The sequence below is a fragment of the Alternaria metachromatica genome (genome assembly GCF_023757995.1).
Source record: "Alternaria metachromatica strain BMP 0045 chromosome Unknown scaffold_19, whole genome shotgun sequence".
Classification (NCBI taxonomy): Eukaryota; Fungi; Ascomycota; class Dothideomycetes; order Pleosporales; family Pleosporaceae; genus Alternaria; species Alternaria metachromatica.
Window position 1 is genome coordinate 352,127 of NW_026055510.1, and position 18,703 is coordinate 370,829.

Here is an 18,703-nt window from a genome sequence, read left to right on the forward strand (position 1 = left end):
TTTCTCGCTTTGTTGGGCTACGGTGAGCGGTCGATCGGCTGTGACTGAGAAGCCGCCACTGACGAGCTAGACGAATCCCTCGAGGTAAGAGCGCAGGCCGATGGAAGCGACACTTGTTGAGACCACCTTTCCCAGCTCTTTCTCGTTCTGTGAGGTCAGTGTGCTCGTCGCTAGAAGATGACGCTCGTGTTGCGACGATGGTGAGATATGAGCGGCTAAGTTGCGTGGCACCAAGTGAGAACGCTGAGCTGCGGGGTTTTGGACGTGCTCAGGGTAGGCTTGTCAGGGTATTTTGCATTTCGGTTACTACTAGAACATCGTCAGCTTAAGTATTGTTGAATTAAGATAAAACAAAGAAACACTCACCGTAGTCTAGCCTGCACTTTACCAAAATTCCGGATCTTACCATCGAGACAAAGCCAACGACCCTGCCAGCTCCATTGTCCCCTATGCCTTCGCAACCTATCTCCTGCGCGACAGCTCTAGCTGCGCAGTCATAATTGGATGTAGATGAATACATTGCCATGATTGGATGAGATGGCCAGGGTTTGAGGGCGCATTCAAGCTGGCGTCATGGACGTTTGGTACATCGGCCTTGATGAAGTACACCGCGACGTCTCCAAGGCCCTTCAGTAATACCTTGTAGTATGATAGATGAAATCAGTAAACCCCACCATTAGGGACCGACCATCATGCTGTGTCAGTCCCATGAGGAGTGAAGCCTTGTTATTCCTCAGATCTACTTTTAGGGCATCATGAGCTCGTTAACCTGGCTGCGTACTTCAATACAGGCCGGTTCATACGTCACTGTATCCCTGTACAGATCGCACGAGTTCCATCTCTTGACCAAATTCTCAGACGTGTCTTTCTCGAGTGAGTGAAGGCGTAGTGGGAATGAAGATACCCTGTACAGAGTTGGAAAGGTAAAAGCAGTGGGACTCTGCGTACGATATGCAGGGAAAGTATGCATCGGAGAGGATCTGTAACCAACTCAGATACGGGATAAGAGCGCAGTCATGAACGTGCCCATGGCCAAAATCATGAGCCTCTTCAACGGTATTCGAAACCACACTGCGAGACCTAGAAATGGCCATGCTCCTGTACTGTCTGGATCACCCCGTAGAACCCGGGGATGAACAAGGGATGTATATCTGTTACGCATAACAGATTTCCTAGAACAGGATACAGGGTCAGTAGTATCTTCAGGCAGGATTGAGAATGGTCCCCTCCTAGGTGGAAGGCTTCCCCGGATTGTCATAATCCGAGACGGGGGTGGCCCGTATCCGCGTGACTATCGATAAGCCTGCATCTGCCGTCTCTTGTGTAATGCCCACGGCGGTAACACGGTTGTATATCGCTTCCAGGTGTAGACCCATGCTTGACCATTGTCTGGTGATCCGACATCGTGCAAATGCCGTGAAGCAAGATGGCTTGCTTTCTATCGCCTCAAGTAATTCAGTCGCCGGCAGCGTTCCTTTCTTGGACATGTGCAAAGCAATGCCGAGAGACCCAATACGAAAATGACCCCTGTTGTGGTATGCGATGATGATGATCATGATGGTTATCGCGACCTCCGAACATAAAGCGCCCCGACAAGAGGCCTCGTCAAAGCGGCTTTCGCAGAGCCAAGGCACGGGGGCCAGCGCCAGGCCAGCGTCGAGGCCCCAGCCATTCGGTCTCCATATCCATCAATGCGTTCGTCCGATGTGGTTACTAGTGCGATGTATGCGATTGTCGTTCGTCCGACCGGTTTACGTGGGCGATCGAGGGGCAGTGGTGCGCTGGTAGTGCCATCGTGTGGTCGTCGTGCGGTACATAAATATTAAGAGTACAGAGCGGATATCCAAAATATGCACATGAAGAATGCAAGACATGCACTTGCTCGCGATGTGAGGGCGTTGATGGTGTTCGAAGCGGGCGGCTCCCACGAGCGAGACCTGTGGTTGTCGCTAGTGGACCGCCCATCACGTGTACCTTTAAGCGCTGCAAAACCATGTGTGCCCTAAGTAGAGCCGCAGTCTGAAAGTCCAATCTGGTCACGAAGACCAAGCCGACACGTGAAGGATGTAGCATGGAAAGCGCATTAGTCGGGACGATCAGACGGCAATGTCGAGGGTGCAATCAGGATACCTGCGGCCGTACCTGGGTAGGCTTACGCAGGTGCTTGCAGGCCGGCTAGAACGTCTGTCATACGTTCTGAAACACACAGGTACTGCAAAAGCCTTACCCGCTAGAGCCCGGTCCGCGCATGCTGCAATTACTAGCGCAAGGCAATCGACGACCCGGCGATCTGCATCCCTAGCTTTCCTCTGAAAGTTGCGTAACAAACATCCCCGCAATATCTTCCCACCAGAACAATGGCAACTGAAACGCCCGCCGCCAACGGCACCTCTACCAGCGACTACCAAGCACTATGGGCGGACAAATACCGTGGTGTATGTATCCTCGATTACCCAGCATGCCAGGTCTAACGACCCGCAGGCCACCGTAGAAGACCTTGACCCCCCGCCTGCGCTGTCCATCCAGCCCTCGGACCCCATATCATGGGCGCTCATGTCCGGTCTTGAGCGCGACTACACACACCTCACAGTCATCTCGCAAACGAACCGCGCCCTACTCGGCTACATCAGCATCCCGCATCTCCAGCAACTCCTCAAAGAGGGTAAAGTCAAGGACAGCGACCCAGTTGAGGCTGCCATGCACAAGTTCCAACGTCGCGGCAGGCGATACAAGGTCATCACCACCGAGACGCCTCTGGAAGAGCTCGAGGAGTTCTTCGCCGGCGGGGTAGACGGGAGCGGGAAGCAGGAGTTTGCGGTAGTGACAGACGCGAGCAGGAAGTTCGTCCTAGGCGTGGCTACACGGGCGGATCTGGAGAACTTTGCGAAGAGGAGGGCATAAGCTGGCTTGGGATGCTCAGTGATGGGCAATGGAATAACCTCACAGGATGCATTGGCAGGCGTTTATCTGGTATACCCTATGGCAATGCTATGGAAGCTCAATTCAACACGGCTTGAAGGATAATGATCCTCAGAAAGTAGTCATCTACGACACATGCTCTTTCAAAATATTATAAATACGTGTTTGCAGTACCCAGGCGTATCAGGCCCTGCGACAGCGCCAGAGGTAGTGATGATCTCTAGCCTGTCCACGCTGCACTAATACCTAAAAACGTGTACAAGATCATGTCCCGTAGATCATGTCTGTGCAACCTTACTCGATTATGTTAAATCTCCTTAATCTTTACATGGCCGTTTCTCGCGCGAGGTGAACCTCCGACTCCCCCTCACGTCATGGTAGACGGCAATACCACTTGCTGACTCATGTCCTCACATTCCCGATCCATGGTCGCCATGCGCAAACCGCATTCTCGGGTTCCCCACACACCGGAAGGTAGAGCGACGGCTCCGCATGGTTTTTTGGGTTGAACATTTCTGGACGCAAAAGTCCTCAACAGAACTTTTTCTTTCTCTGCATACTCCATCGCTGGCATGCTCGCACCTTCCTTTCGCATGCGCAGTAGACCCCTCCTCCAGCACCAACTATCACAAGCCTGGAGACTAGCACAACGAAAGTCGCTTGTAATCGTCTTCCCGCAACGTTCGAGATGGTATTCTCAGCAAGCGTCCAAAGCGCAAACGGGCGCTGGCACGACTACGCCTGTTCCTGATAACGCTGAGCCGCCCAAGTCCAAGTTGCCTTTCTACTTCGAGGCTGGATATGCGCTCTTCGCAAAGAGGCCTTCGCGGCCATTTCCTCCGCCTTTCCTGTCGCTGCCTTCGACGAGTTTCTCTGAGCCCCTGAGCACGCACAACAAGAGTCGTGATCGCCGACCGACTGTCAACGGGCAGATGATAAGAGGCGTCACAAATGGGGACGATGCGGTGCTAGTCAGTGAGAGCTTCATTGCAGCGAACGACGGCGTGGGCGCATGGGCAACAAGAGAAAAGGGTCATGCTGCGTAAGTCGCGTGCCACCCGGTCGCTTCAAGACGTACAAGTGCTGACCATACTCTGCAGTCTATGGTCCCGCCTAATCGCCCATTTCTGGTCCCTCGAAATCGAGAGCGCATCCTACTCCTCCACCTCACCTCCAAACCCCGTCACATACCTCCAGACCGCATACGAACTCACAAAGCAAGCGACCTCCTCGCCCAACGAATGGCACGGCACGACCACCGCCTGCGGAGCACTACTCGGTGCAGACAACGAGCAGCCCGACCACCCTTTACTCTACGTAACGCAACTAGGCGATTCCCAGATCCTCGTCATACGACCGAGTAGTAAGGAGGTCATATACAAAACGCAAGAGCAGTGGCACTGGTTCGATTGTCCACGGCAGTTAGGGACTAATAGTCCAGACACTCCGGACAACAACGCAGCCATGGATTGTGTAGAAATCCAGGAAGAAGATGTCGTCCTGGCAATGTCGGATGGCGTAGTAGACAACCTGTGGGAACATGAAATCGTAGAGAACATCTGCGAAAGCATGGAGAAGTGGAACGGAGACAAGGAGAAAGACACAGAAGATCAGACTTATGCTGATGGCATGCAATTTGTAGCGCAGCAGCTAGTTGATGCTGCGAGAGAGATTGCTCAAGACCCGTTTGCCGAGAGTCCGTATATGGAGAAGGCGATTGACGAGGGCTTGTCTATTGAAGGAGGTACGTACAGCTAGCTATATGGGCGAGGTATTCTGCTGACATCATTCTAGGAAAACTGGACGACATTAGTGTAGTAGCTGCACAGTGCAAACGGCGCAAAGGATGAGGCCGCGAAACGAGGTTTTGATGACTGAACTTCTGCAAAAGACTACAGGTCTCACCACGCGCCGATGACCCCTGAAGGCACTAAGCTTCCGCTCGGAAGGCCACATGGCAAAGCCATGGAAAAGTACCGGATCACAGGTCACACCTTGTACCTCCGCGAACGGCCCTGCACGCGTGCGTTACTGTGTCATAGCGTCGCAGCGCCACACCGAAGCCCGAGACATATATCGCGCCGAGAAGCCGTATACTAGTATCTACGCGAAAGCCGCATATGCCATAGGACGTATTCGACGTTGTTCCTTATACCATAGAGGAGACTGCGAACTGCATGGATTTCTACTGCGTTTTCTATCGCGGGTAACTTATTGTGTATACTTGGCCATGCTACAACACTAGAGCCGCGAAGAAGTATGCGATACACCGCATTGATGCCAGGGACGTAGTAGAAGGAGAATTGAAAATGAATGCTTTATGACATTGAGATAGAATGCTCAGGGTCGCGATATGTAAAACGGTCTAGAGTACAAATGACCATCGGAATATTAATGGCGTAGTTGCAGTACAGACATTCTCTATCCATCCATGTCATCATGTTTTGAGGTCCTCCATGGCGCGTGGGCAAGGATGTGATTCAAGCGTTTACAGGAAAGCAGCGATTGAACTGATCATAGTCGCCTTTTCCTTTGCTTTTCAGATGTACATGGCGGGGGGCTGGCGTCGATCGTATGCTCTCTTCACAGGACGGCAGCGCCAACACCGCTTCGCTTCTGCATAGGAAGAACGTGGTCCTGTCAAACATAACTTGCAGAGAGCGTCCTTATAGGCAGCCTATGACTTGGGAGTACCCTCTCCACGAGCCGGTGATCCTGTGGGTGAGCGAGTGACACGACGTCTAGCCCTACCGGTTTTGCTGCGAGAACGTGACCTGCTAGAGCTAACGGATCGTTTACGCTTCTTGATGTCGGCACGAGAGCCGTTTGAGTCAGCCCCAGACGAAGTAGAACGTCTGCGCCGCCGCGGTCGTGCAGGGCTTATAGACATAGAGCTCGATGGGGAGCGACGCCGGCGGCGGGGAGGAGTTCGTGATCGTGATCGTGAACGTGATCGCAGCCTGGGTGCTGGTGAGCTCGACTTGTTTCTGACTGGCGGGGAACTAGATCGCGAAATGGGCCTGGGTGGCCTCCTGCTGTCCCGGCTTCGAGACCGGTCTCTCCTTCGTCTTGCAGGTGGAGACTTGCTACGGGAAGGAGACCGACGGCGCGTACGACGAGGAGGAGATCTTGAGCGGTCAGCTGACGGAGAACGCCGCGGTCGACGTCGTGGTGGTGGAGATCGAGAGGGTTCTGACGATGGTGAGCGACGTGTACGACGAGCTGGTGGAGATGCAGAACGACTGCCGGAGAGTGAGCGACGACGCTCGCGAGACCTGTCGCGACGGCCTCCACGCCCGCGACCACGACCTCCTCCAGGTATGTAAACATCGCGCTCACGATTCGGTGGGGAGGGTCTTCGTCTCCTGTCACATGTCAGCAGTCTTGATCTTCAATGTAAATGCGAAGGACATACGGTGGTGATCTTGAGTCGCGATCGCGACGCGGAAGTCCTCTGTCAAAGTCCCTTCCACGTCCCCTACGATCACTACCACGGTATCGTCCTCCTCCTCCGCCACGGCCACGTTCAGGGCCACGCTCGGGTCGTTCCGGACGCTCGCTCTGACGGAACGAGTCGATCATAGCGTTCTGCGCTTGTTCTTCGGCACGACGAGCATCGGCAGCAGCCTTGGAAAGCTATGAGTTGTCAGCGATGGTAATTGAGCAAGCCTCCTGCCTAACTTACCTGCTCCTGTTGCAATTCGGCTTTCTTCGCTTCGAGCAATTCTCGGGGCACACCCATGGGACTATCCTGCGCACTCAGCATGAGATCCCATAGTTCTTTGCAGAAAGGTGCGGTCTCCTTGTTGAGGAAGCCCGTGAGCTGAATCTGGATTTCCTTGATTTTGGGCTGCGTCCGTCAGCAAACATTCCGTTGTGTCAACTGGAGGGTTACTGACAAATTGATTCTGCTCAATGAGATTGTAGCACGTCTCGACCACAATGTCGTCTTCGTCACCGAGGATGGTGGTGATCCTGTTAGCAATCCACTTCTTCATCAGGTCGATGTTGACTTTCTCGATGTCGACCTTCTTGTCAAACTCGGGAGGGAACTTTGTCGCCTTGAGGCGCTTCTGATCGATGCTGAGCGCCATTTTGAGGACTTGAGATAGTGTGGAGTTGCAAGAATAATGGGGTGACGCGTGTGCGGGAAGACGAGTTCGCGACAGTGAAAGCTGGAGCTCGGGCGGGCCCATCTGCGGGCTTGGCGGCAACCTCCGGGAATTACGTCGTTCATGCAGGTACGACCGACGCTAACGCTGTCGTCACCCGTCCCAACCCTCACGCTTTCTTTAGGCAGGTCTTTTGGCGGCTCCCGCTCTTTCTGTTGTAGATGACAAATCGTCTGAATCTCCAGCCTCCTCTGCCATCTCGTCGAAGTCGGCAGCGTCGGGGTAAGAGCTCCGGAAATCGTACAACTCGCCAATCTCGACCAGCTCGATATCAGTGTCGAAAGCGATCATGCAGTGGCCCCGATCGCCAAACTCAGCAGTTCAAGTTGGGAAAGGCTGAACGCGTACTTGCTGTATTCACGCATCTCTTCCTGCCGTCATTCGATCGGGATGTTTGGGTCAAGGCTTCTCTTTCTGTTCCAGAGTCAAGCTATCTCGATCAGATAGGATGTGGCCACAACCATCCACTTACCTGGGCCAGCATACCATCTCTCCCGCGTCCCATCTCACCACTCTGGTTGCTTTTCATAGCTCCTCCTTAGCATCTTTTGTCTATCGTTAATTCCACCCGCACTTGTTTGTCATGGCGGAATCAGCTGCGGCTACGGACGTGCCTCTTGTGGAGCAACCCGAGAAGCATACCAAGCCCAAACGTCCTCACAAGCCTGCGAAGCCCGGACATCATGGCAGGCCCGTACCACCACTGCCTGTCGAACCGCCTCCTAATCCATATCCTGAAGACACCGATACAGCTGCACCTGAGCCAGATGATGAGCCAGAACCGCCGGAACTTGATTTCAAACCTCCTCCCAATCCACCAGAGGAGGGCCCTGGTGAAGCTCAGACTGATGGACCTGCTGAAGAGGCACCTGAAGCTACCCCAGAAGAGCCTGTAGCTGAGCCTGCAGCTGAGCCTGAAGCTGCGCCTGAAGCTACGCCCACCCCGGATCAACCTCCCGCAGATCCTGCACCTGAGCCGGATACAGAACCTGAAGCTGCCCCCGAAGAACCAGCAGCAGACCCACCAGCTGAAGAGCCTGAAGCTGCAACCGAACCTCCTGAACCTGTAGAGGAGCCCCCTGAAGAAAAGCAGTCTGAACCTGCCGCTGAACCAACACCTGACGCCGCGCCAGAAGAGCCAGCAGCACAGCCTTTAGCTGAAGAGCCCGAAGCTGCTCCAACTCCAGTTCAGCGTTCGGTAGATCCTGCACCTGAACCTGTCCCCGAGGAGCCGACAACAGAGCCACCAGCTGCAGAGCCCAAAGATGAAACACCCGCGGAGGCTACATCAACAGAACCAGCGCCGGAACCAGAGCCAACGTTGCAGGTGCCTGCTACAGAGCCCGTTGAGACAGCACCTGTAGAGCCCCCACCACCAGCTGCCGAGCCTGAACCTACGCCCGCGCCTGTCGAGAGTGCAGCCGAACCGGAAGCACCATCTGAACCAGTTCCAGATGCACCAACAGAACCTCCACCTGCACCACCTGTCGCGGAAGAGCCCGAGGCAGCACCGGCGGCTGAACCTGAGGTCGCACCGGTGTCTAGGGCTGTAGAGCCAGAAGCACCAGCAGAAGCAGCGCCGGTACCGGAGGCAGCACCTGCATACACTGCCGCAGAGACCGAAGACCTGCCCCCTCAGCCTCCAGAAGCGCCAGCGCCCGAACCGGCACCGTCTGTGGCAGAAACAGAAGCACCAGCCCCTTCCGTAGCCACTACTGCCACGTGAGTACACTGACTCCTCCGATATCGCTATACTACACTACCCTTGATTTCATACTAACATCCACCAGCAAAACCCGCAAACGCGACAAAGTCAAGCTTCTGGCAGCAATGCGCGCACCGCCCGAGTCCGTCCCTATAATGGTGCTTCTCCGCCAGAAGAAGAAGGCTGGTGAGGACGTCAAGGCCATTGCCGATGCCATGCTCGCGGCCGCGGGATCTTGAAGTGAATTGGAAGATTGGTATTTGGATCGTGGTGGTGAACTTCAAGTCCACCTAAGAATTCCCTCTACCTGGCTTTGACTACCTACCCCTATGTAGATGCTACTCGTAGCTCAATTTCATCATTACCCTTGTCTTCGTTCACGTGTAACGCCTCTTCTCTGCTTCATACCGTACATGATAAAGACCGGACTTCTCTTAGCATGCTCTTCTTTACCTACTACAACACGTGTAAGAAGGTTGCTGTGTTGATACAAAAGTAGCCCAGACGACTACGATTCCCTGGAACCCTCAACAAAGTCCTCCTATCTATCGATGTAGACTGCAGTACACGAGATGCACCTGGTGTCTCTTGTTCAGATTCTTTCTTGTATACCGCAACTCCGCGCAAGAAGTTACTACTGACATGCAGCGACGTGTATATAGACACCATAATGTCTCCATCCGTCTTGGCATTCCTATTCATTCCGTCTCCTCAATACCCACCGTGCAAGCTCTGCTGTTGAGCATGACGCCAGATATGCCTCGCTCTGAGCCTTCGCCGCCAAGTCACCTCTTCTCGCGCTGGGCTTCTCTCATCACTTCTCCATACTCCCACTCATAGTATTGTAGTTCCATCGTCAACCCCAACCCTCTTCACCCCCCAACAGCCTTCCTAACCAAACTCCTCGCTTCCTCCAGGCCTCTGCCCAACTCTCCCCTCTTATGCGCCTCCTTGACCTCGTAGTGGTACTTCAGCAGGTCTTTTGCGCGCTTCAGCTCTGGGTCTTGCTCCTCGTCCACCATTGTTGTCGTTGTTGGGTCTGTTATTGGTGTCTTTGCGGCGGCATCGTGAGAAGATGGGAGTGACGTGGAGGTAGAGGCATTCGCGTGCGCGGATACGAGGGCGAGTGCTGCGGCGGGGTCCTACAGTCGGATCGTGTTAAAAAGGGTACAGGTTTGCTGGTGTAGAGAGGGTGACGTACACAGACGCGCAGGGAGACGAGGTCAGATAGTATTTCCGCGAGTTGCATTGTGTTTCCTTGGGTTTGCGCCATATCTGCTATTGCTGACAGGAAGCTTGATTCGGCGTGTTTGGTAGCAGCTGTGTAATGCAGCGTGTGCTGGTTCTGATAGTTTGGTTGCGATGCGAGCGCAAGTGGGATGCATGGCCTGGAAGCTCTGACGTTCACCCCACATCTCGGTTCCCAACTCCCCGTCGCGGGCAGGGGCTCAGCTTAAAACTGCCCCGTCAATTGCCGGCTAAGTACTTTGCCGAAGACGGTGTGCGACCTTTGCTTTCAATCATCTCTGCGTGATTTTGGGTCATTGTTTTGAATACGTTCGTTGGTCATCATTATGGCGAGTATCCAAGCTATCAGGGCAAACTGCCGCAAGGTACGTGATTTCGTGTCATGTTCGCGCTATCAACGGGTTAAGAGAAGAAGAAAGGGCTGGGAAGTCGCGTCAAAGTGAGGGCTGCATTTGTAGAGTTGCTCATTTGTCATCCTATGTGAAGACATGTGCCATCTCTCTGGCATACGTGTTATGAAGGTTGAGATTGGGACCCATGAAAGGAAGCATTTGGCAGAAACGCTCTTCGTGCAATCTGACATGTTATAGGTCATGTGCATAGGCAGAAACTATGCAGACCACATCAAAGAGCTGTCCAGTGCTACGCCTAAGCAGCCCTTCTTCTTTCTGAAGCCGCCGTCGTCTATCTTACTACCCGGCGCTGGCCCGGTCCTCCGCCCACGTGGTGTAAACATGCACTATGAAGTTGAGCTTGGTCTCATCATGGGAAAGACATTGAGGGATCTGCATCCTGAAGATACTAAGGGTGCTATGGATGCTATCGAAGGTACTAAGAACGCCATACATCCAGCCAAATGTAACAGTATATCGAGATCCGTCCGACTAACATTACGTACTCAGGCTACATTCTCGCTATCGATATGACAGCTCGTAACGTGCAGGACGAGGCGAAAAGAAAAGGACTTCCATGGTCTATCGCAAAAGGCTTCGACACGTTCATGCCCATCAGCAACTTCATCGCGAAAAACAGAATCCCAGACCCACAGAAAGCACATCTTTGGCTCTCAGTCAACAACGAGATGAAGCAGTCCGACAACACTGAGCTGATGCTTTTCCGGATCCCAAGACAGCTGAGTGACATTAGCAGGGTCATGACACTGGAGAAGGGCGACATCGTACTTACGGGAACACCGAAGGGTGTAGGCCCAGTGAAGACGGGTGACGTTATGCGTGCAGGGCTGAAGGTCGATGGAAAAGATATCGAAGAGGCAAGTTTGGAGGTGCCAGTTGCGGATCGCGAGGGGTTGTACGAGTTCAGCGAGACATAGAGTCAGTTCCCTAATCGAGGACAATCAATGAGGCTCGTTTGCTTCCGATGGATACCAAAAATCATCGAGTTCCGATACCTCTTGTTTCGTCCTAAGAGGATTTTTTCTAGTGCCAGACCCAACAGCTAGCTCAACTCGGCTGCCCGTATTGCGCGAGCTCGAAGGCTTAGGAATGGCCTTCAAACGTGACAGTGGCGCTGCTGCTGCTTTGCGAGGTGACTTCTTAGCTCTGCCTGCCACAGTGGTATGCATGTCATCGCTCTCGCTACGTCCAGTCCCTGTCACTTTCTGCGGACTGCGTAGAATGACAACGAGTGACTTTTGCTGCCCCTTCTTTACAGCGCTCGGTCGAACTGGCGAGGGATTCCTCCTTTTGGCAGGTGAAGTGGTGGCTTTAGGTATGTTCGACTTGGCAGGACTTCTCGTAACTAATTGAGTAGGCTCAATCGCCCTGTTCTTGCTTTGATTTGCAGGAGCATTGCGCTTTGCGGTCGCAGGAGCTCTACCGGTGGGCTCAATCGCTGTGCTGGATCTGGTCTTGATATCGTCTAATCCTTGATCATGGGCAGTCTTTTGCTTCTTGCGCAATGAAAGAGCTGGCTCGACCAACTGTGTTGGCGGGAGGAGTGATTCGCTACTTGTTACATGCGGCTTTCGCTCTTCAGCATCCTGTTCTTGAATCTTCTTGGCTTGAGCGCGAGTCAGCCTTTGGGTCTGGGGCTCCTTCGTAGGCTGCTTTCGCTTTCGTGTAATGGCGTTGCCGGTCAGCTGCGTTGGAGGCGGAGCGACTCTGGCACGTGGGCGAGGCTTTCGGGTAGGAATTGGCACTGGAGCTGGGGCTGGAATTGGAGCCGGGGCCGAAGGATGAGTCGGGCGGTTGTGATGGACCAACTGCGTTGCAACGGGAGCAGCGTATACTGGTTGAATAGGCCTTGGAACAGGTGTTCGCACTTGTCTCTGCTCCTCTGCCAGATGTGGCAACATAGAGTTGTGGATCGAAGGTCTCTGCATCAGTCTCTGTCTTGCTGACTTCACTGGATGACCTGGAGGTAGAGCTGAAGTAGACGTATCGACTGTTCCCCTACGCTAGTCGTTAGCGTTACAAAAGGTCGTACCGAAGGCCGCTCTTACCTTTCTTTCATCTCTGGACTCCGGGGTACTTGGATTTCTTCACGTGCAAACCCAGGCATGAGTATCAGGTCTTCATCGTCCGTGTCACTTGTTATTTCTGAAGTTCCGGCGTTGGGTAATTGAGACGGTGTCATGGATCTCAGCATGCCATGCTGAGGCTTGTAAACGGTTTGTGGGCCAGCGGTGTTGGACTTGGACTTGGGATCCTGTGGCGTAGATTTGAGCCGGGTGACTTCTTCTTCTAGACTCTCGATCCGACGCGCGTCTTGATTACGACCAGCTTCGAGAAGATCAAGACGTCGAAGAACACCCTTCAGTTCCCTGGGGACCTGTTTGAGCTTGTCGAGATCGTCCACAGCATGAGACACAACATTATCCAGCTCGATCTGCTTCTGCCTGACGTGCTTGTTCGTGTCGACGAAGATGCCGAGGCGTGTCATCTCACCTGCTGCCCACTTCTCGAAAGCCTTGTCGTCATCTTCGGCTTCGATCGCTGCGAGTTGTTGCTCCAGGTGTCGGACCCTCGACGTAGCAGCTTCGGCAGCCTCTGCAACGTGTTCGGTAGATCTGATGCGGGCTTCGTATTCTTCATGATGCTTCTGAAGTGTTCGCATCTCCGTGAGCAGGTGGGCGTGCTGTTGTTTCATCTCTGGTCCCCATAGCAGTGCCTCCGCCGATGCGAACGGCATGCGTGAGTCGACATCTGTCGCCGAACTAGGTCTTCTGGGACCCATTGCGAGGGGATGCGAATCAGTGACGATAATGCGTTAGCTAGTACGATGCGGTGATGAGGGTAAGTGATGTTGCCGGTGAGGCCAGGTAGAAAACGCTGACCGCTACATGAAAGGTGACGAGAATGACTGGCTGTGTGCGCCGTAAGATGAGAGGCGATATTCGCGACGCGATGGTGGGTCCAGACGAGAGAAGCAGGCACGAGGTTGGGTGTGGCTTCCTCAGTCGAGCAGCTTCACCGAGCTGGCACATCTCCGCCACCCCATCAAGGGATAGACTGGACATCACCTATAGACGTGAATAGAAGCAAACAACCTGGAAATCTGCATCAAGTTAATAGTTTGCTGACTTCCGTTCTGATAACAACTAAGACTGCAGCGCACCTGCAAAGGTTCCTTTTCAACGTGGTGCGGCAACACATTAACCGCAACGCCTTAACGAAGACCAGATCAGAAGACAGTTAATGAAGTAAACTCTTTCTTATTTCATGCTACCTACTGGGTACCCCCCACTTCCACTCAATCAGATCAAGCAGTACGCTTCGGTCCTTTCGGCGCATCTATCACATCATCTCTCTTCATGATGCGAATCTTCGTGTCTTTCTTTGCGCTATCTCCATCCGATTCAGATTCCTTTGGCCGTTCCGCCACACTCTTGTCGTAGCTACTCGGGTCGATACCAAGAATGCCACCTACGTTGTTGCGGTCACCAGGGACAGAGAATTCGCGGAAGGCATAACGCCATTCGTTTAGGAAGCCGCGAATAGCCTTGCCAACTTTGTCCTTGCCGTTCTTGGAGTGGTGACCTGTTCCTGTAATAGCGTAGACTGGACGCGAAGAAGAGCTGTGCTTTAGAAGGATGCCTTCGAGATACGAAACCGACTCATCTGGATGCAGACCTGGGTAATGTTAGTCTCGGTATGAACACACAATCTATCTCGACGTACCGTGAAGATCAACATACAGCTCTCTCGAGCCGTCGCTGTCCTTATTGCGATCTTCGTAAAGGATACGAGCAGCTTCACGGTGAGCTTCACGCATCAGGTTATTCTCGCTCTGCCCCCTAAGACTAAGAGCTTTAGCCGCGCGCGAATCGCTGCGGTTCCAAGCTTGAGCAGCGCTGTTGTATGTTAGCGATGGAATGGCGTAGGACGAGGCATGCCTCTTACCTCTGCAAAAACTTGTTGCGCAGACTGCCATGCTTGAAAGCCTCGGCGCGAGCTTTGAGATAAGCCTGATTGCCCTTCTCACCCGTCTCTAGCCATGGAATGTGCTGAGGAGCGGGTATCGCCTGGGCAGCCACACTGTTCTCGCGAGATCCTGTGAAGCTCTTAGTCGGTCTCAATCCCTTGCGAGCCGGAGTGGCAGGAGCCGGAACAGGCGACATGCGAACGACATCTGCAAGATTGTTAGGTCCTGGAGCATCTTTGTGATGGCCATGTCCACCTCGCTTGCCGTGGTGACGCTTTCCAGTCTTAGCAGCAGCAGCGGAACCCAGACTGGGGAAAGCGTCGTTATCGTCGACTGCGAGCACTGAAGGTGTAGTGGCACGCGAGGTCTGGCGACTGCCGGTTCTAGACTGCGGGCGACTACCGCCTCCGGGAGTGAAGTTTGCAAAAGGACTCAGTCCTGGTGGAGGGCGTGTGGGGCCACCACCTGTCAGACCGTAGAGCTGTTCCAAAGAGGTCGCGGCTGATGTTATCGACGGTGTGCCTAGGGGAGAGCCGTTGTAGTGGAGCGTGGGGAACTCATAATCGGACATCTGGAAGTTGGGTATTGGTGGAGTCTGGACGTCTGACACAGCCATACGAGCCATGAGCGCAGAGGGGTCATGTGAGAAGAGGCATGTATCGCCAGCTAGACAGTTTCCATTCAGAAAGTACCTGTGTTGGGTATTAGCCTGGACTACCTAGAGAGCTGTATATATACCTACTTGCACAACGTCTTGCTGGTGTCATGGCTAAATCTGCAGTCTGCTCGGGCGCAATGTCCAGTTGACAGGAAGTACTTGCACACGATGTTGCTCTTCTGCTGGCCCACGGGTGTACTAGGCCTGAATGCTGGGCTCATAGACTTTCCGATGACGTATCCCGGGTGTTCGGAGGGTGTGGTAGGGAGTTGTTGTACGTCCAGTTGCTGTCCCATGAGTGCGAGGAGAGCGGCACTGAGGTCGTAGCCATTGGCCTCCAAGACCTTCTCCAGCTCTTCGTCTGATCGGTCGTCCCTGAGGATCGAGCGCAGCATGTCGTATGGGCCCATGTCCATGGTCTGGGGCTGCACCCATTCGGCCGCGGCACCGTTGAGCGTGCCATCGCCGAGGAGAGACGACTCAGTGCTCGCGGCGTCATCGTTGACTAGCCAGTCGACGGAGTGGCCATCGAGGTCGCCATACGACTCGGTGTTGGGACTTGCGCATTCGCTGAACTGGTATGCGCTCAGGCTGGGGCTGTGGGGGATATGCGGTGTGGAAAAAGCAAGGCGAGGCGAGGGTCGCGGGGAAGTAAAGGGGGACGCGGTTGACGATTTTGTGCGCGCGAATCCAGGTGGCATGGGGAAGCCCGGCGGAGGGTGTACCATGCGCGGCGAGGCGTTGACAGGAGTAGGGGCGCGATTGGCCTGCCAGGGAGCTGGCGAGGGCCGGCGGATGATGGTATGGCGGCTGGGGGGAGAGCTGGAAGAGCTGCCGGCGTCGCGATAGCGCCAGAGGCAGTCTAGGACAATGTTCTCAAGTGATTTGCCCGTGAGGTTGGTCTCCTTGCGCATCAGCTCCTCGAGCTTGTCCGTCTTGTCCTCCTCATCCAGGGCCTCGTCCTGCAGCACAGGCAGCGCCTTCTCGTACAAGTCGTCGGCGACCATGGCGGTTACTTCCAAGCGGGCAAAGGATACTGGGCGATGGGTGTTCAGGTGTGGCGCGCAGGACGGGTGAGGTCAGAGGTCAGAGGTCGGGGTCCAGGTCGAGACAGGAGGCCGTCGGGGGTGATTAGAAGTACTGCGGTAATGGCAGAGGAGCGACCGGCGCGTCACAGGAGGAATGAAGCTGCAACGAAGGGCAATAACCAGTCCCGCAGCCTTCTTCTGCAGGACACACCAAGTGCGCCAAAACGGGCAGAGTGATGGAATGCCTGGGGCGATCTCGAGCGCGAATGAAGCTCAAGGGACTAGGCTCAACTACGTAGGGGTGGGGGATGCTTGCACCGTGCAGCAACGTCGACCATACAGCGGGAACGGTAATCTCCAGCACTTGCTCCCGGTCTGCCCTACATGGCCCTGGAGCCTCAAGCGGGTGGTGATGCGGTGCGTGTGCGTGTGAGTCTCAGCTGAGCGAGGATGATGACGACTGGGGCTGGATAAGAAGTGCTGCGATGGCATTCGTCGGCGGAAAAACAAGCTGCAACATATGCCTCAAGTATCGAATAGGGCTATGGGCGCCACAGACTGCGAGAGGCTGAGTAATCACGTGCTTTGCGTCGTGTGGGTCCGCGGAAACATCCATGGATGCAGTACGTTGTAGGTTGCTCGGAGCTGTCTAACATGACCAGAGCACATGTCACACACAGCATATGCGCATACAATGCGGCAATCACCTTATACACGAAATAACTTGAACAGGTCTGCGGACTACATCACGACAAAAACCTGCAAAGTGGGTAACCCAACGTCAACGTAGGCTCCAGGGTGTTCAGTTTTTTGCTAGGTTGACTTGCAATCATCGAATTATAGTTGTCCCACGCGCATGCCGAGCAAGACTGCTTTTCAACTCGGGGCCGATCTGATCTAATCGCCTAATGCAGGGCGGATCCATGGCGGATGCACCGCGTTCGTCCGCCCGGATGACGATGAAACCCAGAGCTCTCCAACAGCGCCCACACCACACTAGCATTAGCATCTCACACCAAAGCTGCCTCCGCCGCTCCACTACCACCACGCGGAATGTCCGTCTCCAGTTGTATCAGCTAACATCTCCCATTACCCTTCTATTCACTTCCCTACCGCATTCACATCCTCTTACCTCCGCATACTTCCGCGCCACTCCGTTAGGCGCACCTCCCCGTATCGTATAGAGGCATCCATCAACATGCCAGCGAGCGACTATGATGTCCGCGCTCTTGCGCTTCCTTTAGACGACGAGGAAACAGGCCAGACGCCAATATGGAGTCGACGTCCGCAATCATCCACCTTCCGGCGCAACGCATCGCACCACAGTCAACAGAGCTCATGGCGGCAGCGCGCCATGGACAAATACGATACGCTCTCGCGACGAGTCCTCGATCAGTATAACAAACTTTCTCCCCTACAGAAAGTGCTGTTCTTCGTAGGGAACTTGGTGCTGGCAGTGGGCGGCATACTGTTCCTGGTGTACAACGAGCGCATATTCGGGGCCCTGTTGCCCGTCGCGAAGAAATGGAGAGACGTGACAGCCGGATGGTTGATCCTCTGGGTCTTGATCTTCATCGTATCATTTCCGCCATTGATTGGCTATTCGAGTTTACTCACCATAGCCGGCTTTGTTTATGGCTTTCCCAACGGGTATGCTTCACACATTATTCACAATACGCAATCTGACAGTATACCAGTTGGTTCATAGCCGCGACAGCAACCGTCGCCGGTAGCACAGCATCCTTCCTCCTCTCGCGCACTCTCCTCAAATCCATGGTCCACCGCCTCATAGCCAATGACACGCGCTTCGCTGCCCTCTCCCTCACCCTCAAACACGATGGTCTCAAGCTCCTCGTCATGTACCGACTATGTCCGCTACCATACTCCATCTCCAACGGCGCTGTCGCAACCTTCCCCACCGTACATTGGGCATCATATGCTCTAGCCACAGCCATTGTATCACCAAAGTTGATGCTACACATATTCATCGGCAGCCAACTCGAGAAGATTGCTGAGAGTGGAGGGAAAATGGACCCCGGCACAAAAGCTCTATCCTACGTTTCCATCTTCATTGGTCTCGTTGCGGGTGTTACCACGGGCTGGCTCGTATACCGTAAGACCAAGGCCCGCGCTGCTCAACTAGAAGCTGAGGAGCGTGCGGGTATCCGTCGCATGAGTATCGAGGACCTTGAACATGAATACGCGGATGACCCGGGAGCGCTGGAAGCTGCCGAACGGTTACGCGAGGAAGATGACGACATCAGTCTCCGGACAACATGGGACGATGAATACAGAGATGAGCCACCCGAGACGGGTGATGCCGTGGAAATCGGCGACGATCCTTTCAAGGATGGTGATGCGAGTGACGGAGAGGAACGGGGACGCGGAAGGCAGAAGTAGACGGTCCTTTTGCTTAGATCGCTTGGATAAGGCGCGTACCTATAGACTACTAGAATTGAATGCGCATTGTCAAACGTCATTCCCTTCCAACTATATCGTGACACAGGTATCCTCTGGCTACCAGCCATGGGAAAAGCCTCTTAAGTTCATTCCATATTGCACACATTCCACATTATGTTTGCCTACTACA

At 54.1% G+C, this 18,703-nt stretch overlaps 8 protein-coding genes across 8 annotated transcripts; 4 read left to right on the top strand and 4 right to left on the bottom strand.

The window, feature by feature from the left end:
* Positions 1–2,357: 2,357 nt before the first annotated feature.
* J4E83_007613 (uncharacterized protein) lies at positions 2,358–2,901 on the top strand (the record flags this gene model as incomplete). The annotated part of the gene is made up of 2 exons (XM_049334516.1): positions 2,358–2,435; positions 2,482–2,901. 2 exons carry the CDS (start codon positions 2,358–2,360, stop codon positions 2,899–2,901), a joined length of 498 nt encoding a protein of 165 aa, XP_049186402.1.
* A 3,429-nt stretch (positions 2,902–6,330) lies between these two features.
* On the bottom strand, positions 6,331–7,013 carry J4E83_007614 (uncharacterized protein; the record flags this gene model as incomplete). Its single annotated transcript, XM_049334517.1, has 3 exons — positions 6,331–6,555; positions 6,605–6,769; positions 6,819–7,013. Coding segments are annotated over 3 exons (585 nt in total), but the record flags the coding sequence as incomplete, so codon positions are not given.
* Positions 7,014–7,674: 661 nt separating this feature from the next.
* On the top strand, positions 7,675–9,035 carry J4E83_007615 (uncharacterized protein; the record flags this gene model as incomplete). The annotated part of the gene is made up of 2 exons (XM_049334518.1): positions 7,675–8,813; positions 8,882–9,035. The coding sequence occupies 2 exons, from the start codon at positions 7,675–7,677 to the stop codon at positions 9,033–9,035; spliced, it is 1,293 nt and encodes a 430-aa protein (XP_049186404.1).
* A 633-nt stretch (positions 9,036–9,668) lies between these two features.
* Positions 9,669–10,069, bottom strand: J4E83_007616 (uncharacterized protein; the record flags this gene model as incomplete). Its single annotated transcript, XM_049334519.1, has 2 exons — positions 9,669–9,938; positions 9,998–10,069. The coding sequence occupies 2 exons, from the start codon at positions 10,067–10,069 to the stop codon at positions 9,669–9,671; spliced, it is 342 nt and encodes a 113-aa protein (XP_049186405.1).
* A 301-nt stretch (positions 10,070–10,370) lies between these two features.
* Positions 10,371–11,374, top strand: J4E83_007617 (uncharacterized protein; the record flags this gene model as incomplete). Its single annotated transcript, XM_049334520.1, has 3 exons — positions 10,371–10,409; positions 10,635–10,872; positions 10,947–11,374. 3 exons carry the CDS (start codon positions 10,371–10,373, stop codon positions 11,372–11,374), a joined length of 705 nt encoding a protein of 234 aa, XP_049186406.1.
* A 1,031-nt stretch (positions 11,375–12,405) lies between these two features.
* Positions 12,406–13,239, bottom strand: J4E83_007618 (uncharacterized protein; the record flags this gene model as incomplete). The annotated part of the gene is made up of 2 exons (XM_049334521.1): positions 12,406–12,460; positions 12,506–13,239. The coding sequence occupies 2 exons, from the start codon at positions 13,237–13,239 to the stop codon at positions 12,406–12,408; spliced, it is 789 nt and encodes a 262-aa protein (XP_049186407.1).
* A 525-nt stretch (positions 13,240–13,764) lies between these two features.
* Positions 13,765–16,092, bottom strand: J4E83_007619 (uncharacterized protein; the record flags this gene model as incomplete). Its single annotated transcript, XM_049334522.1, has 4 exons — positions 13,765–14,135; positions 14,184–14,356; positions 14,406–15,119; positions 15,170–16,092. 4 exons carry the CDS (start codon positions 16,090–16,092, stop codon positions 13,765–13,767), a joined length of 2,181 nt encoding a protein of 726 aa, XP_049186408.1.
* Positions 16,093–17,311: 1,219 nt separating this feature from the next.
* On the top strand, positions 17,312–18,513 carry J4E83_007620 (uncharacterized protein; the record flags this gene model as incomplete). Its single annotated transcript, XM_049334523.1, has 2 exons — positions 17,312–17,763; positions 17,811–18,513. The coding sequence occupies 2 exons, from the start codon at positions 17,312–17,314 to the stop codon at positions 18,511–18,513; spliced, it is 1,155 nt and encodes a 384-aa protein (XP_049186409.1).
* Between the last annotated feature and the right edge of the window lie 190 nt (positions 18,514–18,703).